Source organism: Carlito syrichta, unplaced genomic scaffold (assembly GCF_000164805.1).
Source record: "Carlito syrichta isolate Samal-C Ts95f unplaced genomic scaffold, Tarsius_syrichta-2.0.1 Scaffold302307, whole genome shotgun sequence".
In the NCBI taxonomy this organism is placed as follows: Eukaryota; Metazoa; Chordata; class Mammalia; order Primates; family Tarsiidae; genus Carlito; species Carlito syrichta.
In genome coordinates this window covers 12534-40133 of record NW_007246403.1, presented here as the reverse complement: position 1 = coordinate 40133, position 27600 = coordinate 12534, and the positions used below count along the sequence as shown (strand labels likewise).

The 27600-nt window shown below is 52.4% G+C and overlaps 1 protein-coding gene across 2 annotated transcripts in view; it reads left to right on the top strand.

Annotated features, from left to right (window-relative positions):
* Positions 1 to 27600, top strand: part of MYH9 (myosin heavy chain 9) — a 62274-nt gene that overhangs the window by 27783 nt on the left and 6891 nt on the right. For both annotated transcript variants that reach the window (XM_008056275.2, XM_021711466.1), the window contains exons 8-32: positions 115 to 258; positions 1200 to 1295; positions 2168 to 2286; positions 3687 to 3839; positions 4774 to 4947; positions 6827 to 7000; positions 9052 to 9166; positions 11155 to 11348; positions 11671 to 11792; positions 12848 to 12917; positions 14461 to 14621; positions 15503 to 15611; positions 16603 to 16734; positions 17119 to 17325; positions 17805 to 17942; positions 19000 to 19123; positions 20827 to 20998; positions 21825 to 22037; positions 22474 to 22618; positions 24180 to 24386; positions 24584 to 24688; positions 24832 to 24984; positions 26137 to 26385; positions 27242 to 27454; positions 27565 to 27600. In XM_008056275.2, coding sequence (XP_008054466.1) covers positions 115 to 258; positions 1200 to 1295; positions 2168 to 2286; positions 3687 to 3839; positions 4774 to 4947; positions 6827 to 7000; positions 9052 to 9166; positions 11155 to 11348; positions 11671 to 11792; positions 12848 to 12917; positions 14461 to 14621; positions 15503 to 15611; positions 16603 to 16734; positions 17119 to 17325; positions 17805 to 17942; positions 19000 to 19123; positions 20827 to 20998; positions 21825 to 22037; positions 22474 to 22618; positions 24180 to 24386; positions 24584 to 24688; positions 24832 to 24984; positions 26137 to 26385; positions 27242 to 27454; positions 27565 to 27600 — 3725 coding nt within the window. The remainder of the gene's footprint in view (positions 1 to 114; positions 259 to 1199; positions 1296 to 2167; positions 2287 to 3686; positions 3840 to 4773; positions 4948 to 6826; positions 7001 to 9051; positions 9167 to 11154; positions 11349 to 11670; positions 11793 to 12847; positions 12918 to 14460; positions 14622 to 15502; positions 15612 to 16602; positions 16735 to 17118; positions 17326 to 17804; positions 17943 to 18999; positions 19124 to 20826; positions 20999 to 21824; positions 22038 to 22473; positions 22619 to 24179; positions 24387 to 24583; positions 24689 to 24831; positions 24985 to 26136; positions 26386 to 27241; positions 27455 to 27564) is intronic.

Here is a 27600-nt window from a genome sequence, read left to right as displayed (position 1 = left end):
GTTCCAGGGCATCTCAGGGTCTGTCCCAGCCTCCCAAACCATCGAGATCACAGTGCTGCCTGGAGCCTCTGCTTTCAATGCCTCACTGACACATCCTTCCCTCCACTCCTGCAGCCGACCTCCTGTTGGAGCCCTACAACAAATACCGCTTCCTGTCCAATGGACACGTCACCATCCCTGGGCAGCAGGACAAGGACATGTTCCAGGAGACCATGGAGGCCATGAGGATTATGGGCATCCCTGAAGACGAGCAAATGGGTACAGGGCCAGCCCTCTTGTGGGTGGGGGAGGGGAGGCAGAAGGCTGGTCACCCTGCTCTCAGGGGCATTGGGGCAGCTGACAGGTCTGGGGAGAGCTTCCTGTTGGCTCTGGGTCTTGGGGAGCCCCGTAGAGACCAGGAAGAAGGCTTTCAGTGTGCGGAAACATGGTACTCAGAGATTTGAGTTTCAGCATTATTTGTTCCCGGTAGTACCACAGGCATTTACACAGAGGAGAACAAAGGACATGTGCTCAACTGCCCAGGGCCTCGGTTCACTCTGCAGCCCTTGCCACTTGCTGAAAGTAGCATATTCATGCTCTGTCTTGACCCAGTGTGGAAGAGGCTAGGGATGGGTTCTTTGTGCTGGTGAAGCTCAGAATGAATAGCTGTGTGGAACATGCCTGTGTCTTCTCAGTTCCCCAGAGGGAGGGTGAAGAGGGCCTTGTGTCCTCAGCCTTCTTAAGGCTTTAGTTTGTAGAAAGATGGGGGTTGGGAAGAATGCACCTTGTTCTCTTGCTGTGTCTGCTTTGGGGTAGAATGTGTGTCATGGGAGAGTGGAGTGAGAGTTAGGGTCAGAGCCACTTTTGTGTTCCAGTAAAACCAGTCATGGGCCCCTGGACTAGAGGCATGTCCTTGGTGTGAATTTAGAAGTGTTAGGAATGTCATTAGAGCTCGTGTCTAAGCAAGCATAGAACTGCCTAAGTTGAGGTCTGGGAGACAGAGGGCCTGCTGGCAGGAAGGGGGTGAGCCCTTTTGGGTGACTGAACCTACCATGTGCCATTAAACCAAGACCCTGCATGCCGGTGGTCCCAGGGAGTACAGGTGCCCCCACTTGGCTTGTCTTGCTTAAGGATCCCTGGGCAAGTGACCCCACCCCCCATTCAAGGGGCTTATTCCAGCCCATGTCTGCTTCTGAGTTGCCTGTGGTTGCACCCTGAAGGTTTGCTGCGGGTCATCTCAGGGGTTCTGCAGCTCGGCAACATCGTCTTCAAGAAGGAGCGGAACACTGACCAGGCGTCCATGCCCGACAACACAGGTAACACTTGGGCCTCACCTGAAATAAGGACAGTGTCTGGATGTGGCCCTGTTCAGGAGAAAAAGTCTTACAGAAATTCCAGACGCTCTTCTCTCTTTAGCATTAAGTATGTTTATGGCTGTATATACTTGATAGTTTCTGTACAGATATAAAATGCACATAAACACGACCTTGTTTTTTCTCAGCGTAAGCACAGAATGAATTAGAAAAACCCATGATCATATGGACCAGGGTGTCCCTGGTTTGTTTTTGAGACCAAATCCTTTCTGCTGTGGCTCCACCTTAATGCGAGCCTGCCCACAAGCATGTCAAGATCATGAAATGATGTCTTTACCGTGCCCTGCACAGCCACTGCTCTTTCCTTGGGTTGCTGCAAATGACCTCATTCAAGTTATTCAGACTTAATGTATCCTTCTTAGGGGCTCTCTAAAAATGTGGCACATGGGGGTGTGGATCGTAAAAGATTCTCCTGAGACCATATGCTGTCTGTCCCCCGAGCTCTGTTACTGGCCTGAGTCCTCTCAGTCCTGTTTCTGAGTAGGGATCCCCTTTGACACTCTGAGGCATGTGGCCAAGTGTGTGCAGAGGAACCACTGGGGCCTCCAGGCAGAATGCTTTCATCCCTGCCCTAGGGAGCTCAGGGGAGGTAAAGGCGGCTGTGCCCAGTGGCCTGCACGTGGCTCCTGAGTCTGAGGGGGTGGGGTGTCTATAGCCCTGCTAGAGGGCCTAGCTTTGATTGTCCTGGTAATGATGATTAAGTCACCACCACAGCATTCTTCCTCTCTGCTCCCAGTCTGAGCAGAGGGACTTCTTCTCTTGGGACTAATTAAAATGTTTTGCCCCTCCCCACCTTACTCTCTGCAAATTATTAGCTGCCCAAAAGGTGTCCCATCTCTTGGGTATCAACGTGACTGATTTCACCAGAGGAATCCTCACTCCGCGCATCAAGGTGGGACGGGATTATGTCCAGAAGGCACAGACTAAAGAACAGGTATGCATATCCTCTGTGGCCATGGAAGCTGCCTCTTTGGCCAGCATCCCCACAGCGGCACAGATTGGGGCCGCTGTGGGCCATCGTCGCCTGGCAGGCACTTTCACGTGGACTCCGTTATGCAATCCTCATGGCAGCCCAGAGAGTGAGAGTGAGGTCTTCCATCTAGACAATGAGGAAGCTAGCGACGCAAGAAGTTAGTAACATGCCCAAGGCCTTGCGCCTAGAAGTGCCATGTTTAGCAGCATGGTGCCTCTTCACATGGAGGCAGTGGTTTAGACTGACTGGTCATCGAGGACGTAGGTTTGTCCTGTCTAGTGTAAAGCGAGAACTTGACGTCTCTAGCTTAACTCCTGCTGGTGCCAGGGAGGTGGCTCCCGTCATCCTCAAGCCCGTGCCAAGTGGCTGTTTCTGCTCCACCTGCTGCCTTGCTGCATGTGCTGAGAGACGAGCAGGAGTCTGCTCGTTTGTGCCAGCTGGAAGTGCCTGCCCCCCAGGAGCTGAGGTCCCTCCAATGCAGACCACGTTCCCCCTCTGTGGGGGGTTTCTGGCTTCTGTTGTGGTGCTGGCTATGGGGAGTTTTCAGGTGCCAGTCCCATCTCTCAACCTCTTGGAAGCTCACATCGATTAATCCTTTTCCGGAAGGGTTCCATCCACTGTGCCACACTGTGGGTGGCTGCCAGCCTGCACATGCTTCTGTGCAGAGCCGCTGCACGAAAGACAAGAACTTCGTTTTTAAAAGACACAGAGTGCATAATTGTTACCAACTGCTTGTTTCCCTAATAATTAAGGAAGAACTTTTTTTTTTTGCAAAAATACCACATGAAATCTTAAAAAATACAGAAAAGCCCAGGGAAGAAAATAAATTGCTTTACTCCTACCCAGTGAATGCGATTATTATTGGGCAGCTATTTCCTACAAGACTGTTACATTTAATTTTAAACTTGGTTGTTTCTGTGACCTTTTATTTTGGAGCTTTCCAAATGTGCAGGAAAAAGTAGAAGGTGTAAAGAGCCCCACATTCCCATCACATAGGCCGTTCTGTTAGTTCCTTATTACAGCTAACAGTCGTGGTTCAGCCTTCCTCTTCTCTACTCCTGACTGTATCATTTTGAAGCAAATCTCAGGCATCTTATCACTTCTTTTACGATGTAAATGCTCTAGGATGTCCCCACTTTATTTTGAACAGATCTAAGCTTATTGTGCCCATATTGTGGATATTTAGGTTGTTTCAACTCTTCATTATAAATAACGCTGCAATGAACATACTTATATGTGAATGTTTTCCCCCCATGCTTAGGACTGTTACTTCATTTCCTGGAGGTGAAATTATTGGGGCCAAGGGTATGAGGGTTTTAAGACTTTGTATGTGACACGCTGTTCCCTGGTTGTTTCCCTAGGCTGACTTTGCCATTGAGGCCTTGGCCAAGGCCACCTACGAGCGGATGTTCCGCTGGCTGGTACTGCGCATCAACAAAGCTCTGGACAAGACCAAGAGGCAGGGTGCCTCATTTATTGGGATCCTGGACATCGCCGGCTTCGAGATCTTTGATGTGAGCTTTGTTCTCTGTAGCCTACATCCTTGACCTCTTGGTTGACTTCTCCCTGATGAAGCATCCTCCTACCCATGGGCCCACAGCAGTCTGAGCTGGCATCTCCTCTGCTTGGAGACATCGGTTGGCTGCATTTAAAGCTAAACAAGAGGGTTCATTTTCAACCAGAAATGCTGGGGAGAATGGGATGTTTTAGGTCTTGTTCTTGGAGGCTTCCTGAGCAGGTGCTTCCTACTTACTCTTTCAGCAGATATTTGAGCATTGGGACAAGACCTTGTCTCTGTGCATGAAGACTTTGAGGTCCAGTAGGACAAACTGTTAATTACAGTAGGTAGAAGTTCTTAATCTGGGGTCCACAGTAGGTTTCAGAGGAGCCTGAACTAGTGCAGGTCTGTGGGGCATTGTGGCTTTATTTTCCACTAACCTCCCATTGCAGTAATGCATTTTTTTCCATTGTGAATTGAACACACTACACAAACCACAGTTGTAGTATCAGTGCCTGTGGTCTGTCACCAGCAGCAACCAGGTCTTCTCCTGTCATCTTCTGGCTGTTGCAGAGCTCTGGTAGTATCACTTACGTTCATCTCTGCCTCAGCATCTTGGGAGCTGTTGAGTCCATGGCTAGTTCTTGTTAATGAGGAAAGACATTACATCACCGTACAGTACTTTGATAATTGTAGTTCAACATAACTTCTTTGTAATCTGTTAGATGCATGTTAAAGCATTTGCTATGGGTCCCCCAGAGAGTGAAGGGCGCCCGCTGCAGGTGCGATAAAGGGGGCTCCTGGAACCCACCAGTCTCTAGAGGCAACAGCACTGAGATACCCATGGACCCTTCCTAACTGCCATCCCACTATCCCTCTTGAGGGGCTTGTGAGACTTGTGATGGGAAGGTTAGTGTCTCTGATGTTGTTTTTGTTTTCCCTCCCTGCAGCTGAACTCCTTCGAGCAGCTGTGCATCAACTACACCAATGAGAAGCTGCAGCAGCTCTTCAACCACACCATGTTCATCCTGGAGCAGGAGGAGTACCAGCGCGAGGGCATTGAGTGGAACTTCATCGACTTTGGCCTCGACCTGCAGCCCTGCATTGATCTCATCGAGAAGCCAGTAAGAGCCTCAGACCTGACTTCTGCCTCTTCCTCTCTGGGGCACCCGCTTCTTACCTCAACACTTTGTTGGTTGTGGAGGTGTCTAGTTCCTCTTTCCATGGGTACCGTCTGGAAGACTGAGACCAGGGTCTTAGATCCGGTTCCTGGGAGGCCTGGACGTCTGCCTTAGAGGAGACGCTCTAGTTACAGCTGTGAGCCAGGCCTCGTCCAGCTGCCAGCCTGGTGGGGATGTGGCTGGAGCCCAAGTGTCCTGTCTCCAGCCTCAAAAGACCACCCGGCATCCACCTGAGCAGTGGGTCCAACAAACATTGCTTTGTATAAAGAAAAAGCCATGCATTTATGTAGCAAGGTCCTATCCTCAGATGCTCTCACTGTAGCGTGGTTTGTGCAGACCCTGGTGCTGAGTGCTCTCTCTGGGTACACATACGGAAGCCCAGCTTGTCTCCCCGCAGCCCCAGCACAGCCCTGGAGTGTTTCTCTCCAGCATTGCTGTTTGAGGATGACTGTTATAAAATCTTTCCCTTTTTCCAGACAGTTCATATTTAAAGCTCTTGCCAGGTGGAGGTTGGGTCACCTGCTTATGCTTTAGGTGTGGAGATGTGTGCTCTGTAACGAAGCCTGAGCTGTTTTTATTTCTGAGTTATTGCTTGATTATAGTTAAATGCCCTGAACTCACATTCAGGAGTCAGGGTCTCACTCTATTGTTCAGGCTAGAGTGCAGTGGTACGATTCTAGCTCACGGCAGCCTTGATCTCTGGGCTCAGACCATCCTTCTCTGTCAGCCTCCCAAGTAGCTGGGACTGTAGGCATGTGCTACCACGCCCAACTAATTTCTTTTATTTCTTTTAGAGACAAGGTATTGCTATGTTGCCTAGGTTGGTCTCAAACTCCTGGACTCAAGTGATCCTCCTGCCTCAGCCTCCCAATGTGTTGGTATTACAGGCATGAGCCACCACCCCCAGCCAGTTTTTTCTTGAAATTGATAGAATTTCCCAATTAATGAGACTCCACGGGCTTTAGGTTTTGTCAGGGAGTCTCTCTGCAAAGTCTGAATCTGCTTTCTTGTCTTATAAACTCAGTGTACAGAAGGCTGTTTGGTCTCTGGGACTCTTTCTCTTCCTCAAGGCTCATCTTAAGTATCCCATCTCATCATAGAGTTGTGCAGGCACAGAGCATGTGGCGTGGGGTCTCTGTGGCAGGATCACGGGGTAGTTGTCCAGTGTGGCCTCCCAGGCAGGTCCCAGTACACTCCAGGACTAGACTCTGGGCATGTGGGTCAGTGGATCTGCACTGTTCGTCAAATCCACTAGGGATTTCTTTCTTTCTTTCTTTTTTTTTTTTTTGAGTTGGAGTCTCACTCTGTCACCCAGACTGGAATGCGGTGGCCACTCCCAGCCACTGTAGCCTCGACCTGCTGGGCTCCGGTGATCCTTCCACCTCAGCCTTCCAAGTAGCTGGAACTACAGGCGCGCGCTACCATGCCCAGCTAATTTTTGATTTTACTGTAGAGATGAGGTCTCACCAAGTTGCCCAGGTGGGTCTTGAACTCGCGGGCTCAGGCGATCCACTCACCTCAGCCTCCCAAAGTGCTGGGATTACAGGCGAGTTACTGAGCCCGGCTTCCACTAGGGATTTCACTAGTGAATTCACTAACCCTGGAGAACTGCTGTGATGGGCCATTGGGTAAAGGTCTCTCAACTACAGCCTAGACCCAGGGGCTTCTGTTTAAATAAGAACATTTCAATGGAGTGCTTTTTTTTCCTGTGGGGGAGTGCCCACCCTCTGTGGAATTCTGTTAACCAGGCTTTGGCTTCTCGCATGGGCAGTGCCCAGTTCCTGGATTGCACTCACCTGTGCTGATGCTATGCTTCCTCCAGGCAGGCCCCCCTGGCATCCTGGCCCTGCTGGACGAGGAGTGCTGGTTCCCCAAAGCCACCGACAAGAGCTTCGTGGAGAAAGTGGTGCAGGAGCAGGGAACCCACCCCAAGTTCCAGAAGCCCAAGCAGCTGAAGGACAAAGCTGATTTCTGCATCATCCACTATGCTGGCAAGGTGAGGATAGTGCCCAGGAAGGTGCCAGCCAGACCTTCCGGGACCAGGGACTAGGCAACTCCTGGAATTGGGTGGGCATGGGGGCATGGCCCAAGTGTGATCTTGTCCAGTGACTCATCCCATGATGTGACTGGTGACAGTAACCAGCATTTCCACAGCTCACATAGTGCCTGCACATGGTACATATCAGAGGCTCGTGGCACTCTAGCATGGTGCTCAGGCTGTGCAGTGCTGCCCATCTTCCAGGTGCTCAGGAGATTTGGCTAAAGGCACAGGCTTGGAGTTTGAATTAGAGCTCTACCACTCATAAGCTAGTGAATTTACTAACACTTTGTGACTTTGGGCCAGTTACTTAACCTCCCTGAGCCTTGGTTTCCTCATCTGGAAAATGGGAGTAACCACCCATAGAGGTTTACGTGCATTAAATGAGTTTTCGAGGCTCAGCGCATGGCATAGGTCAGGGCTCCAGGTCTGGGATTCTCAGCCTCGGTGCCACTGACTCTGGGAGCCAGATCATTCTTTATTGTGGAGACCATCCTATGAGTGCTAGGATATTTAGCAGAAACCCAGGCCAATCAGGAGTATCTTCCCTAGTGTGACGACTAAAACTGTCTCCAGACATTGCCAAACATACCCTATTATGGGGTCGGGGAGTCGCCCCTGCTGAGAGCCACCACTGTGGTGGCAGCTGCTGTTGCCAGGGCTGCACAGCCATGGGAGGCCAACCTGCCCTCAGCACTTACCTGGTAGGCATCTTCCCAGCCTGCTTGTTACTGGGCTTAAACCCCATTTAGTCTGTAGCAGTCGATGCTTAGACGAAAGCTGGTTTTTCTCAGCAAGTTGTGTGCTCCTTGCACAAAGTCCTTAACAGGAATGTGTGATTAGACAGGGGCTGGGCTGTCTCCTTGTCAGCAGTGAGGGCAAAGGGGGCTGGGAACTTTCATAGCTCTGCTCCCCAGCACAGGCCTGGGTTCCAGCATCTGGCCCCCACCTCCTGGCCTCTCCTGCTCTGCCTATCTGTTTCCTGAGGCTGCAGAAGGAACTCTCTTAAAACTACCCATGAAAAAAATAAAACCAAATAACCATTTGCACAATTACCCAAGGAAGCTTCCTGAACCTCATTTAACTCCCACCTTTGAGAAATGCACGTGCTCATCAATGCAAGAGCTCACAGGAGAGCTCTTACTGTACTACTTACGATGCTTAAAGAGTGGAAACGCCCGAAAGCCCACCATAGGAGCTGCACGATGAAATCAGCTGTGGCAGATAAAGGGGCAAGGATGTTGCTGTGCTGAGGTGGGAGGATTGCTGAGCTCTGATCCTAGGGAAAGAAAACCAGCATCACTCCCTCCCTGCCCACAGCGGTGCTTGTTCTCATGAACACTGAAGAGGACGGAGGGGGTTGGCGTGCAGGGCAGGACTCCTCCGGGCTGCAGTTGTTAGGACAGAGGGGGCCTGGGCAGCCTGCTGCTGTCTTGTTCTGGGACCCTTTACAATGGAAGTATAATATTGTCTTACTTGCTCTTATTAAGAGTATATTTCCAGGAGTCTCTCTGAGCCTATTCTAGTTTGAGAGGCTGCCCAATAAAAATAAGTGCATAAATGGACGATATTAAAATGTACATGTGCATCGGAGAAAATGTGGAAACTCAGTGAAGACAAAGTACAAATTATTCGGTTTACGACTAAAATGTTATTAACATTTTTTTATGTCCTTCCAGGATTTCTTTCTTTATGTTCATATTACCTAGGGGGAAAAAATTAAAATCTGTATTCACCTGTGTAGTCGTGACACTTTCTAGCCAGTCCCTGATAGTGGGGCATTACGTTTTTTTCCCCCTGCTCTGACGTAAGCCCGCAGGGGACATCTTGTCACTGCCTCATGCCCTCATGACTCATCATTTCCTTCTTGGGGATGGAGATACTGGTCCAAAGGGTGCTCACATTTTCTCATTTTTCTGCACGTGGAGTCAGCTTGTCCTCCAGAGAGGTTGTGAGAGAGTGTATGTCCCCAGAGCTGCTTGTGACCTCGGTCTCTCTGCCCCCGCCAGGTGGATTACAAGGCCGACGAGTGGCTGATGAAGAACATGGACCCCCTGAACGACAACATCGCCACGCTTCTCCACCAGTCTTCTGACAAGTTTGTCTCGGAGCTGTGGAAGGATGGTACGCCCTTGGTCCTCTGCCCCCTGCCGCCTGTGGGCCCACCTTCACCGTGGGCCCAGCCACCAGACAAGGAGTGCGCCGCCACCTGACATACCCGAGTGGTCGCTGTCCTCGTAACTCCGGCGAGACAGGCCCCTCGAGCCAACAAGGGAGGCCGCCCTCGTAGCCACTTCCTCGAGGGCGGAGGCTCTTAGACCTTGCCAGTGTGACAGCCCTGGTGCACTCCATGTGGGGAGCCACCAGGTGGTCCCTCACCTTGCTGCGTAGGTTTCGGCCCCCGACCTGCGTGCATTTCCAACTTCTGCTCCTTGGTAGGCTAATGGCTTTGGAGTTGTTCTTTTTAATTCTTTCTGTTGGTCTCTCCTTTCCTTTGCCTGGGTTTTGCTTTAACCTCTCTGTTGCAGAGATGCAGAGCACTCAGAGAGCCTATTTCTATCAGCGCTTTCCCATTCTCCACCTAGAACCAGGTGACTGGCCACCCGAGTGGCGTCTCTTGTGTGTGGTACATCCCGAGGTGTGCAAGAAACGCTTCTGCTGAGTCTCCTGCCTTGGCCCTTCCTGCCTGCTTGTCCCCTGTTCTGTAGTCTGCCCCTGAGCTCCCCCTACTGTGCCCACTGCAGGCTCCCAGTAGGAAACCAGTACACTTGGGGACTCCACATCAAAATCCTTAAATAACAAAAGTGATCTCGAAAGTTGCATCGTCCCTAGAGCTACGTCTTGAAAGGCATGTCCTGCTACTTAATGGCGGCCGGTGTCTGGCATGAGGCTTAGGAGCACGCTGCTGTGTCTGTGTCCCTGAAAGCTGAAGTGCCATGTGTGTGTGTGGCAGTCGCTCAGCAGGGGCCTGCTCCTCCTGGACTGAGGTCTCAGGGGAAACACACACTGCAGTGAAGGGACCAGGTGTCGTGGGGCCGCACTGACCTTTCACTGGACAACCTCAGTGGCCTTCACAAGTTCCCACTCCCAGGAAACCTCTGGAAGGTGGGAAAGTTAGCTCCGTGGTGGGTGCAGGAGGTCAGAGAGCCTTTACTCAGCTGACTGGTTTGCAGGTTCTGTCCTCACTCCTGGCTTCTGTCTTAAGCATGTGTCCTCTTGGCTGTCTTCAAAGAAATAATAGAAACCTGACCATAAAAAGAATTCTTAATTTTACATCCAGCAGTGCCTTTAAATTTCACATTAGCTCTTGCTTCAAACTGACTTCAAATCGCTGACCACTTTGGCTTATTTGTTTGCTTTTGTTTTCTCATTTCTTTGCTGCTGGGTATGAACCCCAGTGATAGGGGCTGCTTCCTGTGAGGGCTGGCTTAGATGAGAAATACCTGTGAGCCAGGAGACAAAGTGAATGAGGATGTTCAGAGATCCTTAAACTGGGATCTTTGTGGAACGTTGTGATTCTCTGAGTTGTTTATTCCCACCACCAGTGAGTGCCACCCCAGAGCCCCAACTTGGAGATCACTGTGTAGGTCAAGGGGGAGCCCTACAGACTGTGGCAGGTGGCTCTAGAGCTCCCCCTTCTGACTTGAAGCCCAGTGTTCTTCAGTAAAGGTCAAGGTGAATTTAAGATACTGAGTCTTATTTTTCAACTGGGACCACAGAACTGCAGGAGCCAGGTTTTAATACCTTCCTGAGAGCTAGGATAGTTGGAATTCTCGCTATTCTGAAATACATTGCTAACTTTAGTGCATCTCTTTGGAGATAGAGGCTTCCAGAGTGGCTGAAGGTAGACTATAGGAGATGAGGTGGCCCTGGCTGATGCGTGGCTCCCCAGGAGACAAGCCCAGTGCCTTTGCAGGCCTCACTTTGCTTCCTGTTCAACATTTGGGGCATTGGGGGATGGTCTCAGCACTGTGCAGGCTCCAAGCAGAGAGGGTCCTGCTGTTCCCTGTCTCTCTTCTTTTTCCGTTGGATGTCTGTCTGTCTCTCCCCTGTCCCCTCCACCCTGTGCTGGGCCTTGCTGGGCACTCACTGGCTTTGCGTGGTCTCCACAGTGGACCGCATCATCGGCCTGGACCAGGTGGCAGGCATGTCAGAGACAGCGCTGCCGGGGGCCTTCAAGACACGAAAGGGCATGTTCCGCACCGTGGGCCAGCTCTACAAGGAGCAGCTGGCCAAGTTGATGGCCACGCTGAGGAACACCAACCCCAACTTCGTGCGCTGCATCATCCCCAACCATGAGAAGAAGGTACAGCTGCTTGGTCGGGGGCACGGCGGGGCTCAGCCGTGCAGGACATTCAGTCCATCTGTTCCCCAAGCCCTCAGCGAGTCCCTCTGCAGGCTTGTGGCACACTCAGGAGACAGGCTACATTTGTGACCTGCATTCCCTGTTGGTTACACTGGCTCCTGTAGCCTCTCCCAGGCCAGATCCTTTGACTTAGCTATCTAAACCTGTGGGCTGCAGCCGCTCCTGCCCTTGGTCTCTTGCCCTGTGGAGTTCATGGGCTGCCCGATCCTCTTCTGTCAGCTCCTAGGAACAGAAGTGACAGCCGTGCGTGTTTCCTCCCTAGGCTGGCAAGCTGGACCCGCATCTTGTGCTGGACCAGCTGCGCTGCAATGGCGTCCTCGAGGGCATCCGCATCTGCCGCCAGGGCTTCCCTAACAGGGTGGTCTTTCAGGAGTTCCGGCAGAGGTGAGCCCCTCTCCTGGGCCTGACCCCCTGAGGATTGAGTCCCCGAGGTGGGCTGCTCCCGGGCAGGGACCTCCAAGGGAGCTGCAACCTCGTCCATGTAGACCTGAGGCTGGCTGGCTCTGTACTTATTCCTTCTCTGTTCCACCTTTTGTGTAAGAAGAGACTTCCCTGTTTTTTGGCATTAGTATCTCACTCTGTTGCCCGGGCTGGAGCGCAGTGGCATGATCACAGCTCACTGCAGCCTTGACTTCCTGGGCTCCAGAGATCCTTCTTCCTCCTACCTCAGTCTCCCAAGTAGCTGGGAATACAAGGGGGAGGACCACCACACCCAGCTCATTTTTTGTAGAGATGAGGTCTTGCTTTGTTGCCCAGGCTGGTCTTGAACTTTTTCCTTAAGCGATCCTTCTGTCTTAACTTCCCAGAGTGTTAAGGTTACAGGTGTGAGCCACTGTGCCTGGCTGACTTTCCCATTTTATTACTAAAATGGAAGTCATCATGTTGGCTTTCATTCCTATAAGGGCCCTGGGCTGTTTACTACAATTAGAGGAGCTATGGGGATAAATCTGAAAAGAATCAATCGAGTTAAATCAGTCTTAAAGGAACCTGGTGGGAATGGAAGTTGTAAAACACAGCAGCTTCTTGCTGTGTGTGCAGATACTGGTGACACTGTCCTATTCTCTAATGACTGTTTAGCGTTGGTTGCTGTCATGATGCAACCCTTAATTTCGTGGGCCGTCCCTGCTTATTAGTTTCTTGCAGCGTCCCAGGGAAGCCATGAGCGTGGCCATCGTGGGGTAACAGACGAGGCTCCTGGGCAATTAGCAATTAGTGAGCCCAGCCTGCAGCTCTCTCTGGAGCACATGCCGGCAGGCCGCAGACCACACAAATTTCCCTTTCCATTCACTTGCCAGGAAACCCCAAGCCTTCCTTGAGTCGTTCAGCCTGACAAGAGCAGGGTGGGATGTTCCCAGTGAAAGGAATCCTATGTCTGCTGTGCCACCGGGATGATCTCAGTCTCTAAGGTAGTCAAATGACCAGGCTTCTCTTTTCTTCAGGTATGAGATCCTGACACCAAACTCCATTCCTAAGGGCTTCATGGACGGGAAGCAGGCATGTGTGCTTATGGTGAGTCTCCCCTCTCTAGCCAGGCGGCCCTTTGACGGGGAGTGCCTATGTGGCTGAGCCTGCCTGCTTGACCAGTGCCCTTTTGGTTGGTGGGTACCCAGGCTGGGTTGTCCCTTCCGGTGCTCTGGGCCTGACTGCTGGGCACCCTCCACAGCAGCCCTCCTAGCCCTGTTTGGCATCAGGGCCGTGTGGACACAGAACCACACCCGTGGCAGGGCTCTGATGTGGGACGGTCCCTTCTGTTTGGGGAACATTTTCTTGCTTTCTTGCTGACATCTCCTTTGATCTTCATGCCCAGTGTGGTGGGCAAGGCAACTCATGGCCAGGGAAGCAGGCCTGCAGCACCTAATCTGTGCTCCTCCACGCTTCCTCCTCCCTTCTCCCTCCCAGCCCCTGATGCAGCACTGGACATGTTGCGCATGCTCTGAATTTTGGGTGAATGAGGACCCTGTGGTGACTTGGCGCCCAGAGGGGCTAAATCCCACCCTAGTCCTTTTCCACTTTCTAGCATCCTGTGTTTTTGGCATGTCCAGGGCTAGCAGCTGTTACCTTTGGTCTTGTTTTACTTTGCATTCTTTCTAAGAACCAGAGAGGATGGCCTAGCAGGGTGGGGAGCTGGTGGGAGGAAGAGAAAAAGAAGTTCAACACTGACTATGTGCAAAGCCTGCATTTGGCGGTGGGGAGATTGGGGACGGGAAGAAGGAGGGAGAGGAGAGCCCTTTGGATACTGGTCAGCTGGTAGGTGCAGAGGGCAGTAGGCCTGCTTTTGGCTGTGTCTGTGGGCTCTAACCCACAGAGCCTGGCTGATTGCTGGCCAGGCGAGCTGTGTCCTCCCGCAGGTCATCAGGGCTTACCATGCAGGGACAAGGCTGGGGACTGGAAGGGAGATGCCATGTGGGCTCCACTGCCCTGGTCTTCCGTACTCCCACCAGAGTCTCCTCCAGAACTGTCGGGGCCGTTTGTGGACACTGAGTGCCCCTCAGGTCCCTCTTAGTGGTCATGGCACCACCTGCGTGGAACTTGTTCTCAATCCCTTCTCTCCAGTCAGCCAGGGAGACGGACACACACACCCTTGGCTGTGGGCTAGCAAGAGAGGCCTGTGAGCGTCACTGCTGGAGTGCTCAATAGTAACAGTGACAGCCACAGTGTATTCAGTGCTTGGTGTATCCCCGACCCTGTGCTGAGCGCTTTCTGTGCCTTCTCTTTTTAATTCCCACAGCCCTGCTACGAAGGAGGCACCATTATTTACTTTGCTTATTAACTTTTTTTTTCAATAAAGAAAGCCTTATTTCCATTATATAGCTGAGGGAATGTGGCCTTGTAGAGGCTAAGGCCTGGGGTCACCTAGCTAGTGTTTGATCCCAAGCCTGATCTGGAGCAGCTAAGCTCAATACCAGCGATGCCCAGCCACCTTGGGTCGGGGTGTTGGGTAGGATTCCAGCATGTAGGGCCTCCTGGGCCTGGCCGCTGTCTCAGCCCCTTTCTTCCTCTGTCTGAGGGTTCCATGTCGCTCTTGGTAAATGGCCACTCTTCTCTCACTCAGATCAAAGCCTTGGAGCTTGACAGCAACCTGTACCGCATTGGCCAGAGCAAAGTCTTCTTCCGGGCTGGCGTGCTGGCCCACCTGGAGGAAGAGCGAGATCTGAAGATCACCGATGTCATCATCGGCTTCCAGGCCTGCTGCAGGGGCTACCTGGCCAGGAAGTGAGTTGCAGGAGACCTCGCCCATATACCAGACCCTGCCATCCCTCCTGTTGCCAAGCACTTAGCGAGCTGTGGCCTGGGAACCACATGGCTGGTCAGATGCCTGTCAGGGAGGTCCACGCAGATCTTCCTGCCCCCGGCTCCTGGATTTCTCCCTCCGAGGAGCACAGTCAGGCATTTCGGTTGAGGTTTAGAATGACTAGTGGGAAGAGGGTGCCTGTGCTTAGATTTGCCAGCCTGAAAGCTCCAGCTCCCAGTACTCTCATGTGTTAGCCTGTGGGGACAACAGCCAGAGCTGCCTGTCCCAGAGCTGCCTGTATAGCATGTATGGCTGCTATACATTAGTCCCTGTGTCATGCTTGGGGACCAGTATCCTAGTGTGAGCTCTGAGCTCTGGGAGGTAGAGTGTGAGTTGGTGGTGTTTGAACAGACAAAGTCTTGTTTAGCAGAAGTTCTCCAGCCAACACCTCTCAGCCCACCTTTGTAGAACAGCAGCTCCTGACACACTCCCTCCAGACAGAAGCTCAGGGAAAGAAGAGCAGGAAGCTAAGTCCAGAGTCACCCTGGGCCAGGTGGGCTTGGTGGCCAGGGATCATGCACCTCACCCCGAGTAGCATCCATGATAGTTCACGTGGCCCTTCACACTGTGGGCTCCTTAGTGAAGGGTACTCTGGTAACCCAGGCCCTTGGCACCCCCTGCAAGACCAGCGACTCTTGGGCCACACAAGTTGTAAGTAGGAAGACCAGGATTCAACCCCAAGGCCAGCCTCCTCCAGAAATCTCTTTCTTGAGGTGCCTAGGCAGGTGTAGATCCCCCAGAAAAGCCCTGGAGGCAAGAGCAGGACCGCTCCGAGGTGCTGACTGTGTCTCTCACCCCGTAGGGCATTTGCCAAGCGGCAGCAGCAGCTGACAGCCATGAAGGTCCTGCAGAGGAACTGCGCCGCCTACCTCAAGCTGCGGAACTGGCAGTGGTGGAGGCTCTTCACCAAGGTGGGTGCTGGCAGGCCCTCTTGCCCGCAGAAGCTCCGTGGCCACAAGCAGCAGGCCTCATGCCCACCTCCGTGTGGGGTCGTGCCTGAAGGAGTAGGGGCCCTGCCTTCTCCTCACCCTGCCTGGCAACGCGAGCCCAGACAGCCCTGCCCTGTGCGGTCTGGAGGAGGAAGTGTGAGCCGTGGCATTTGTCCTGTGTGGACAGCCATGGTCTGTTGGGCCAGGTCTGGGTTGAGGTGGCTTTGAGAGCAGCTCCTAATGTCAAGGCTCAGTGCGCGGCTGCTCCACACCATGCAGGGCGCCACCCTCCCAAGAGAAGCTTTGCGCATGTGGGACTGTTCCCCCCTCCACCAGTCTTCAAAAAAAAGTTGTTGAGTTTGCTTTTGTTAATAATATACAATGTATGGTAATTACAAAGAGATAACTAACAAAAAAACAGAAAGGAGAAAACCTCATCCATAATCCCTTCACCCCCAGCCAACAACAGTAGACATTTGAATATTTATTCCCATTCTCTCTCTCACTCCCTGTAAGTTTCAGCTGTGTAAACCACATACATTCTTCCATAGATGTGAATAAATAGTCATATTTTGCACTTTCCATTTAAAATTCCTTCATAAGCATTGTGTTTAGAAGTTGGTGTACTGTTCCATAGAGGCCACATCATAATCTATCTGGCTACTTTTCCAGCAATAGGTCTTTATATCATTCTCTCACTCTCATTTTTTTCTTTTGTGTTATAAACAATGCTGTGGTGAACATCTTCATGCACACGTAGAGATCACTTCCCTGAAACTTGATTAACGGGTCAGAGGTCTGTGGCACACAGCACAGATGGGTTTTCAGGAGGACTGTACCCGCTTTTTCTCCTTTTCCCCACAGCTTGTCTTTCCTCACTCTTGTGGGCTCACATTTCCAGAAGGCCTCACACCTGTTGTCAGAGGCAGGCATCTCCCAGCCACCATGTCACTACCTCCATCTCCTTTCATAGGTCAAGCCGCTGCTGCAGGTGAGCCGGCAGGAGGAGGAGATGATGGCAAAAGAGGAGGAGCTGGTGAAGGTCCGGGAAAAGCAGCTGGCTGCGGAGAACAGGCTCACAGAGATGGAGACCCTGCAGTCCCAGGTGGGTGTTTGCACAGGCTCCGCCCAGGCAGTGCAGCCGCATCCGGTGCTGCCACTGCTGGCCATCAGTGGGCACAGCATGTGTGCAGATTAAGGAAAACAGTCATGGCTGGCCCCATTCAGGGTTATATGATGTAGGGAGGCCACCTGATAGGATGGAAGGTCCATGAGTGTTGGGTTCAAGCCCCAGCTCCACCACATAACCTCTCAGATCCCGTTTCCTAGGGAATCTCGATATGAAGCTCATAGGGTGGTGGTGAGAAATACAGGATGTGGTGTCTGGAAAGTGCCTGGGAGCGTTTGCACTCTAGGTGGAAGCCGCTCTTGTCCGCATACTCCCCTCTCGCCCAGAGCCTGAGCTTTCATTTCCACATGCTCCTTGCAGCTTATGGCAGAGAAGCTGCAGCTGCAGGAGCAGCTCCAGGCGGAAACAGAGCTGTGTGCAGAGGCCGAGGAGCTGCGTGCCCGCCTGACCGCCAAGAAACAGGAACTAGAGGAGATCTGCCATGACCTTGAGGCTAGAGTGGAGGAGGAGGAGGAGCGCTGCCAGCACCTGCAGACGGAGAAGAAGAAGATGCAGCAGAACATCCAGGTAACCCACCTGCTCTGCCTGGAGGAGGGCCAGGGCTGGAGGCTTGAGTGGGTGGAGGGAGCATGGCAAGTATGCAGAGGCAGTGACATCGGACTGGTGGGAACATGAAGCAAGATTGTCACGGGAGGCTGGTTCCCCTCCTCATCCACTTGGGGCAGCTGTGAGAGACTATCTCTTGGATGGTTATACGTGTGTCTCCCATCTCCATGAGCACTGCCCAGGTGAGCTTCGGGGCTGGCTTAATTTCCTTCCCTTCATCCCTGGCTCTGACTGGCCTGAGGGCACAGGGCCATCAGCTCTGCCTTCTGCCCACTGTATTGGTGGGGGCTTGCTCAAAGAAGCCCTTCAGGACACTGCATCGGGGTTTTACTCCCACCCCAGTTTGAAACCTGGGACTCCACAAGGGCCTTGGGCCCCGTCTTGGCTGTACCCTCGGGCTTGAGGAGCCTGCCATGCTCACTACCTCTGGCACCCGGTAGGAGCTTGAGGAACAGCTGGAGGAGGAGGAGAGTGCCCGGCAGAAACTGCAGCTGGAGAAGGTGACCACCGAGGCAAAGCTGAAGAAGCTGGAAGAAGACCAGATTATTATGGAGGACCAGAACTGCAAGCTGGCCAAGGTGAGGCTTTGAGGGCACCTCCTGCCCCTGCTTCTCAGGGACTGTAGGATGGGTGAATGAGCGGACGCCCTGGGTGCACAGTGGACTCCACCCCGCTGCCTCTTCCATCTCTCCTGTCTACAGCACTGGGTCTTGTGCTCAGGCACAGTCTTCTCTTTCTGGTGGTCCCATGGCCTCTGGGCGCCAGGGTCCTGTTTGGAAGGACTTCCTTGCAAATGAAGGGGAAGATTTGCCATTTTCCCTCACAAAAGCTCTGTGCCAGCTGCGAAGCCTCAGCCTCTGCAGAGGTGGCATGTCTGTGTGGTGTTGTGCACATCGGTCACTGGTAGGGCCTGGGGGTACTTAATGGCTAGATGTTGAGGTATGGGGGGCTCCCCCTCAGCTGTCCCTGAGGTGGCAGCTGTTCCTCCTGAGAACAAGTTGGGTCCCTGTTGGCAGCTTCCCAGTGAGCAGATCACAGCCAGGAACATGTGAGAGAAGGCAGAACAGGGTCCTGATGCCATCCTGGAGGTGCAGAGGGTGGGGAGGCTGACACGGCAGGACTCCTGCCTGTGGACTGGGGTGAGGCGAGCAGGACACCCTGCTGGGTAGCAGGTAGCAGCTGGGTGGCAGGTGTTGAGGGTCACACAGATCAGCCCTGGGCGCTTTGAGGCTGTGAGGAAGGGGAAGAGGTTACAGCCCACCTGGTGAGTAAGCAAGGGCCGTGGGAAAGGGTATTGGGACTCAGTGAGTGTCTGTGGCTGCCTCTCAAAGGGTTGGAGCCCTTTGTTCCTGGCTAACACTAACTGTCACCCAGAAGCTTTTCTCCCCTGAGCCCAGAGGTATAGAACAGCTTGGGGAAGGACTTGAGCACCTGCATTTTTGATCCTAAGGAAGCATATTTGCTGTTTCAGGGGAGCTAGTGACCTTTCAGAGTTCCCCCTTTGATCCATAACATCTTAATGCACCTGATCAGGTGTTTAAGGCCCTGCCTCTCCATTCAGTGACATGCTTTGAGTGAACAGAAGTGTTCTGTGTTCAGTCGACACCGAACTCTGACCCACACCTTCCTTCCCAGGAAAAGAAGCTGCTGGAAGACAGAATAGCTGAGTTCACCACCAACCTCATGGAGGAGGAGGAGAAGTCCAAGAGCCTTGCTAAGCTCAAGAACAAGCACGAGGCAATGATCACTGATCTGGAAGGTGAGGGAGTGGTGGCCGGGGCCAGCCCACCCAACCTGGCTTGTGCACAGTGAGCCCGGGCCTTGCTGCCCGCCTGCTGTTGCCCTTCACACCCAAGGCTGCCAGGGCGTAGGGGCAGTGTCTGGTCCCTGGTGGTTCAATGGCTGGCTGCTCCCTGTGTGGAGCACACGTGGCAGACAGCTTTGGTGTTTCTCTGTCATGTGCCAGGAGCTTCAGCAGCTTTTGGTTTGACCACCAGCAGTACTAGGTTTGACCACCAGAACTTACTAACTGGGTCATCTTGCACCCACTACTTGAGTTTCAGTTTCTCTTCCTACAAAGGGACATAGTGGTGGGGTGTCAGGGAGGATTAAACTAAATATAGGTAGATATGTATATACTGCAAAGTGCTAGGCAGGTACCGCGAGAGCTTATTGCTTGACTTGGGAAGAGTGACAAACCATACCTGATCTCCCTGTGTCCTGAGGCTTGGAGTACAGGTGGCTAAGAGTAAAGGTGTCTGTGGCTGTCTGGGGACTCCCTTCCCGTTGAGAGGTGTGGATGATCAGGGGAGGGGGTGGCCCAGGCTACTGTGGGAACTCCAGACTGATGTCCAGGGACGTAGGGACAACACCTACTGACCATCAGAGGTGAGACAAGTCAGGGAGGTCCTGACACAGAGATCCCTTCTCCTGCGGACTCCCTCCCTCACCTGGGAGGAGCCCGCAAGCTCCATTATCCAAGAGCTCTAGGAGTGGTGTGCCCATAAGACAGACATGCAAAAGTTTGACACTGGTCCACAAAGATGTAGACCAGTCACAATACATGCACATTGTGGGTGGGAATAGAAATTGGTTGGGCTTTGGAGAACAGTCAGGCATTGCCTAGTGAGTTTAGAGCTTGGTGTGCCTGCCACCCAGTGGTTCCTTCTGTTGCTCTTGGGCATGTGCGCTGAGAGTCACAGGCAGGAGTACTCACAGCAGGCGTGTTCACAAGAGCACTTGGTGGACACAGCCCAGGCCTGCTGATGGCAGTGTGGGTAAGCAAGTTGTGGTGTATTCGCAGAATGCAATACTAGGCAGAATCCACACAAATCTCTGACAGTGAGAATTCATGTGGTCAGTCTCAGGATCACAAGGCCAAGCAACAGAGGCACATTGAGGAATAGTCATCACTCACCCTGATTAAGCGCTTTCTGGGGGCCGGGCACTGTTCTGAGTGCTTTTTAAGATATTAACTCACTTGTGGTGGTGCATAGCAACCTAATGAAGTAGATTATCTTTCTTCCTTATTATTCAGATGAGGCACAGAAGGATTGAGTAGTTTGCCTAAGTGACAGCACAGAGGGCATTATAAAGGGAGCTGTTGAACCCTGACTCCGCTGTCCTGACTCTGGAGAATTCACACAAGGCACTTCTGTTATATAAGTTCAGATTCACACAAAACTAACCCTTATGGTTTTGAGAGATACAGGCGTGGTGCGGCCTTAAGTGGGGACAAGGGGATTAACAAGTGCCAACTTGAGGGGAGCAGTTACCCTAATGGGAAGGGTGGGATGAGGTTGGCAGCCCGGGTCATGTGCTTCTCCATCCAGGAGTTGGGTACGGGCGTCTGTGTGTGGTGACGCTTTAGGCCTTAGTTATGTTTCATGACAAATGGTCGTTTACGTAAGTAATTAAAGACAGACAGAAAAGCTGAGGGCTGTGTCTGCTCCCCCCTTGCAGAGCACCTCCGCAGGGAGGAGAAGCAGCGGCAAGAGCTGGAGAAGACCCGCCGGAAACTTGAGGGAGACTCCACAGACCTCAGCGACCAGATCGCTGAGCTCCAGGCACAGATCGCTGAGCTCAAGATGCAGCTGGCCAAGAAAGAGGAGGAGCTGCAGGCTGCCCTGGCCAGGTGAGGGCCCGCTGAGTGCCGAGGCCAGGGACTTGATGTCAGCGCTTCAGCTTGCTCCCTGCCTGGCTCTCGGTGTACCAGTGAGCTGCAAGCATTTTCTTTGCTTTTCTTAGAAGAGCCGTTTGCTTCGTGGCAAAAGAGTTTCTGTGCACTCAGCATGATCTCGGGCTTCTTGTCTTTTGCTTGTTTATTTGTAATCCCAAAAATGTCATCCATAATTCTGTCACTCTCCCACAACAGCTCTTTTTTCCTTTTCCCTTTCTTCCCTTTTAAGTTTCTTGGCTGTAGGCACATTTAAAAAAACAGAAAAACAACAACTGGTTTTTTAGAGCTGTTTTAGTTTCACAGCGAGATTGAGCAGAATTGACAATTTTCTCATATGTCTCCTGTCCCACAATGCATAGCCTCCCCCACTGCCAATACTCCCCACCAGAGTGGTACATTTGTTGCAATTAGTGAACTTTCATAGACACATCCTAGCCATTTAAAGTTTATAGCACATTTGTATTTTTACTTAGTTGCCGTCATCATGACTGTAGCATTTTATTTCCCTTTTTTTTTAACATTTGAATTTTAAAAAATATTTGAAACAGTGAATCTTAATTTGGAAGATAAAATGATTCCTCTGTGAGGTTTTCTTGTTCTCAGAGTGGTGTTACCCTTAAATCTGGATGCTTCAGATGTTTTTGCTGAGAGTGATTCTGTATGCTATGATTTAGACTGCCAGAAGTAGCTTTGGCTGCACCTCTCTGAGGCTTCTTTTGCATACTCTGCTCTTTGTAGGTGAAAAATGTCCTCATACTGATGTTGTTGGTCTTTTTGGTAGAGTGGAAGAAGAAGCTGCCCAGAAGAACATGGCCCTAAAGAAGATTCGAGAGCTGGAATCTCAGATCTCTGAACTACAGGAAGACTTGGAGTCTGAGCGTGCTTCTAGGAATAAAGCTGAGAAACAGAAACGGGACCTTGGGGAAGAGCTGGAAGCACTGAAAACAGAGTTGGAGGACACTCTAGATTCCACAGCCGCTCAACAGGAACTCAGGTGTGCCATGAGACTGACTTGCCAAGTCACTGAGGATGGGCGAGGTAGCAAGGGAGACTTGGACCTAGAAGGGTGGATTCTAGGCCTCTACACACATGCGGTGGCCTTGTTATGTACCAGAAAGCATGGAAGCTGATGGTTCCTCAGCAGTTTCTTTCTACCAAGTAGCATACCTGTGGAAGAACCAGCTCAAAGCGTGGGGTAAAGCAGGGGCTGATCTCTCAGCTGAAAGGGCACAGAAGCCTCCACAAGTGTGTCTGTGAACTTAGGACGAAGGATGGGAGAGCTCAGGAGGGGAGAGCTCAGGAGGGGACTGAGGGGTAAAAAAGCCACCTGGAGTGGCTTGTGCTCCTTGCCAGGGAGGTCAGGGAAGAGCCCCAGGGCAGCCTCACTCTGGGGTCCCTGGCCTCTACTCTGAAGGCATTTCTCTATCCAGGTCCAAACGTGAACAGGAAGTGAACATCCTGAAGAAGACCTTAGAGGAGGAGGCCAAGACCCATGAGGCTCAGATCCAGGAGATGAGGCAGAAGCACTCGCAGGCCGTGGAGGAGCTGGCTGAGCAGCTGGAGCAGACCAAGCGGGTGCGGGAGCCTCTCCTGCGCCTGCCCGGGGCGGGTGGGGGTCTGGTGACTGGCTACCACCCAGGTCCTTGCAGTCTCTAAACCAGCCCTGCAAAGCAGAGCAGTTGCAGAGTCCAGCTGCCTGGCTCTGAGTCCAGGCTCCAGCTTTATTGGCTGTGTGACTTGTGCTTCAGTTTCAGTGTCTGTCAAGAAAGGTTGTGATAAGTTTGTCTTAAATGATTGTGTGAGAATTACTTGATAAAATATGAGGCATTTAGCTAGTGAGGGCCTGAGAATTGTCGTAAAAGTACTGTTGGCATCATTATTATTATTCTCAACAACCTGCTAGACCAGAAAGCTTAAAGGAATCAGAGCGACCCTGAAGCTGAGGGTCAAGGCCTCAGTAGCTCTTTTTCTGACTGCCGGGTCCTGCAGTGGTTGGCTGGAGTCTTACTGGGAAAACCTGGTGATGTCGATCTCACCTGGTTTCTTGATCAGGCAGCCAGTGGCTGGGCAGTTCCTTAACAACACAGGTTTGGCCTCCTGTGGCTTCTTTCCTTGCCACCCTTGGTAGCAACTGCAAAAGTCTAGGCTCTTCCATGTGGCAGCCTGTAAGATATTTTTAGAAGCAGACCTTGTCCATTCGTCTCTCTTCAACCTCCTCCCAGTTCTTTTGTTTTGTTTTATTTTGTTTTAGTTGGAGTCTCACTCTGTTGCCCAGGCTGGAGTGCAGTGGCACACTCAAGGCCTCCCCAGCATAGACCTGCTGGGCTCTAGCGATCCTTCTGCCTCACCCTTCCAAGTAGCTAGAATTACAGGTGTGCATTACCATGCCTGGCTAATTAACAAAAAAAAATTATTGTAGAGACAAGGTCTTGCCAAGTTGAGTGGGCTGGTCTCAAACCCTTGGGCTCAGGCAATCCACTCGCCTCCGCCTCCCAAAGTGCTGGGGTTACAGGCTGAGCCACCAAGCCTGGCCTTCCTCCCAGTTCTTTGCATTATGAAGCCACCCCTTGTTCTCTCTCTGTTTTTACCCAGTATGTCTTTGCATTCACTCGGGCTCTGGTTTACCCTTGAACTTGCCAGTGACCCTGTGGCCTGCTTGGTGCAGACTGGAATGGAATTGTTGCTTTATTTTGTAAACCCTACTTTTGTATTTTTTTAAAAAGAATGTTACATTATTATTACTTTGAGCATCAAATTTCAGAGAGGCTTTATCAAAGTCTAACTTTGAACAGTTAGAGTTTTCCTCTTTATATTATGAAAATTGCTAAGATGGAACATTTGCAGCCTCAGCACTGTGCACTAGAAAATTCCCTCTACCCAGTGAAGGAGGCCGGGCAGGGCTTATTTTAGAGATGGGGAGGGGGAGGGTACTCAGAGGTGAGGACATATACCTAGTGTCACCCCCTCGCTGAGATAGAAGAGGTCAGATGAGGCCAGGACTCTTGGAGGCATACCATCGTTTTTGCTGCAGAAGTAGCAGTTTCTGGATCTAGAGGGCAGTGACAGTGGGGAGACCAGCCAGCCTCATGCCAGGCTGTGGAGCCCCCAGTGACTTTTTTTTTACTTTCATCCCCAGGTGAAAGCCAACCTTGAGAAGGCGAAACAGGCCCTGGAGAACGAGCGTGGGGAGCTGGCCAACGAGGTTAAGGTGCTTCTGCAAGGCAAAGGGGACTCGGAGCATAAGCGCAAGAAGGTGGAGGCCCAGCTGCAGGAGGTGCAGGTCAAGTTCAACGAGGGCGAGCGTGTACGCACAGAGCTGGCTGACAAGGTCACCAAGCTGCAGGTGAGACCTTCGTGGGGACCCCAACCTGGATCCTGACTCCTCAGCACTCCTTGGCCTTGGCGCGGATCCCTGGGTGTGAGCACACACATGCTCTCTTGCATGCTTCCTCCCCTCCAGCTGGGGTCTCAGGCCCAACGTTGCCAAAAGGAGCTACCGTAGGGCCAGGTTCATGGTCCTTTTCTCTCCCTTCCCTGCAGGTCGAGCTAGACAATGTGACTGGTCTTCTCAACCAGTCTGACAGCAAGTCCAGCAAGCTCACCAAGGACTTCTCCACGCTGGAGTCCCAGCTGCAGGACACTCAGGTAGGGCAGCCTAGCCCATCTGAGTGCCCGTCTTTCCCTCGCTCAAAGGGTCTCCAGGTCCTCCCTCCCATCAAGGGTGTGGGGCCCGCAAGGCTCAGACACCGCGTCTCCTGACTGTCCTCACCCTCTCGTTCCGGGAGTAGGAGCTGCTGCAGGAGGAGAACCGGCAGAAGCTGAGCCTGAGCACCAAGCTGAAGCAGACGGAGGATGAGAAGAACTCCCTGCGGGAGCAGCTGGAGGAGGAGGAGGAGGCCAAGCACAACCTGGAGAAGCAGATTGCCACCCTCCATGCCCAGGTTCAAGGCTTGAGGGAGTTGTGGCTGCACTCTGTAGACTCGGAGCTTCTGGCAGGGTGACAGCTGGCTGGGACACTAGAGGCACAGCCCAGCCCTTTGGGCTCTTTACTCAGGGAACTCACCCCTGCACTTTACTCAGGGAACTCACCCCTGCACTTTTCAGATCAGGCCTCTCAGCTCGTGTCTGTAGGCAGAATCCGGGAATCTTTGAACTTGAATGGGGGACACATAACACCTTTATTTTCCACAATCTGTACCTAAATTTAGCATTTGCTTCCATAATAAATATAGGCAACGAGCCATGATAGTGCAGTACCAGTGCCCTGTCACCAGTATCATTGACTGGTAATCCCATCAGAGTTATGGCCAGTGAATATTGCTGTGCTCTCCATGGCCAGCTGCATGGCCTCCAGGCCTGTGCTGGAGCTGCTATCTGAGCCGCTAGTGCAGCCGCACGTGAGTTCCTAAACCATAGTTTAAAAAATTTGTGACAGCTGCATTTTTCTCTAATTGGTTGGCAATCTTACATGTGTATTTTGTGCATATTAAAACATTACAATGCAGAGTCCATAGGCTTCTCTAGACCATCAGGGAATCCACAGCCAAATATATATATTAAGGATCTCTTGTCCTAGATCCAGTCCTGGGACTCCATGTGCCACCAGAAGACCTGAGCCAACTCAGGGTAGCCTAGGAGTCCGTTCCAAAGCCTGGGTAGGAGTAGCCAGTGAGCATGCATGGTTACAGGTTTATCTGCAGGTACAAGGAGGGGACTGGGTGAGGGTACCTGGTGGTCCTCCTGGCCTCCAGTAGACACCCCTAGAGGGCACTGGCCCTAGGAGAGATGGAGGGAGGAGGGGTCTACTCTCGCAACCTCGATCTGTAGAACGAGAACCTTGGTGTAGCTGAGTTCTGAGAGCCCTTCCACAGCTGGCCTGGGCTTCCTGTGTTAGGCAGATGTCTCTCTGCAGAAATTCTGTTTTTGTTGCCCCCATGGAAGAGGGGCGTGATTGGGGAGCCATTTCCATAATGGGGTGGCTCTTTGGCTCTCCCTCTGTGGGGTCGCAGCCAGCCCCCAGCTGCCCCAGGGACAGGTGTATTCCCTGGGCAGATGCCATCCTGGAGGTCTTCTGATGCCTTTTTCTCACCCAGGTGACTGATATGAAGAAGAAGATGGAGGATGGTGTGGGCTGCCTGGAGACCACGGAGGAGGCTAAGAGGAAGCTGCAGAAAGACTTGGAGGGCCTGAGCCAGCGGTACGAGGAGAAGGTGGCCGCCTATGACAAGCTGGAGAAGACCAAGACACGGCTGCAACAGGAGCTGGATGACCTGCTCGTGGACCTGGACCACCAGCGGCAGAGTGTGTCCAACCTGGAGAAGAAGCAGAAGAAGTTTGACCAGGTGTGTGGCCATGGGCTTGGCCCTCTGTTTGTCCTCTCCTTCAGGCACCACACCCTAAGGTGGAGGCCCCTGTCAGATACACCTCGTGTCCCTCAAGACCTCACTTGGAGAGAGAGTGGTGGGGGCACTCAGGAGCCCTCCAACCTCCAGCTTGTCCAGGGACCTGGGGAGAGAGGGGCGGATGAGGGTGCCTTCACATGAGGGGCTGAGGACAGACTTCCCCTTTCTGGTCTTTCAATTTCCCAAGTTTTCTATAATGAACCAGTTTTACCATTATTTAAAATTTGTTTTTTTGTGTTTTTTTTTTTTTTTTTGGAGTTGGAGTCTCAGTCTGTCGCCCAGCCTCGACCTGCTGGGCTCTGGTGATCCCTCCTCCTCAGCCTTCCAAGTAGCCAGAACTACAGGCGTGCGCTACCATGCCCAGCTAATTTTTGATTTATTGTAGAGACGAGTCTCACCAAGTTGCCTGGGTGGGTCTTAAACCCGCGGGCTCAGGCAATCTACTCGTCTTGGCCTTCCAAAGTGCTGGGGTTACAGGCTGAGCCACCGAGCCCGGCCACCATTATTTAAAATTTGTATGCAAGTGTTCATATCTCTTCCTCACACCAAAAGATCTGAGTTGCTTATGGAGATGTGGACACTGGGGCCCACAGTAGAATACACTTAGGAAGATGCGGGCACTGGGGCCCATAGAAGAGTAGAATATACGGTGGTGTGGGCACCAGGGCAAGTCTTCCTGGGTCCAGATCCTCCAACCTGGCCTCTGGGATTCTCATTCCCTATGGAACTCGGGTCCAACTGCTGTGCTCCAATGGTGGTTTGCAGCTGAGCCTCACGGTGCCCACCTCTTCCCTAGCTCCTGGCAGAGGAGAAGACCATCTCTGCTAAGTACGCGGAGGAGCGTGATCGGGCTGAGGCAGAGGCCCGAGAGAAGGAAACCAAGGCGCTGTCACTGGCCCGGGCCCTGGAGGAAGCCATGGAGCAGAAGGCGGAGCTGGAGCGGCTCAACAAGCAGTTCCGCACGGAGATGGAAGACCTCATGAGCTCCAAGGACGACGTGGGCAAGAGCGTGAGTGAGGGGCCTGGTGGCTGGGTCTTGGGAGGGAGTCGAGCAGGGCTACCATGAGTCCAGGTGTCCCTGCCCGTTCTCTGCCCCTGACCTGGGCTCTCTCGGCTCAGGTGCATGAGCTGGAGAAGTCCAAGCGGGCCCTGGAG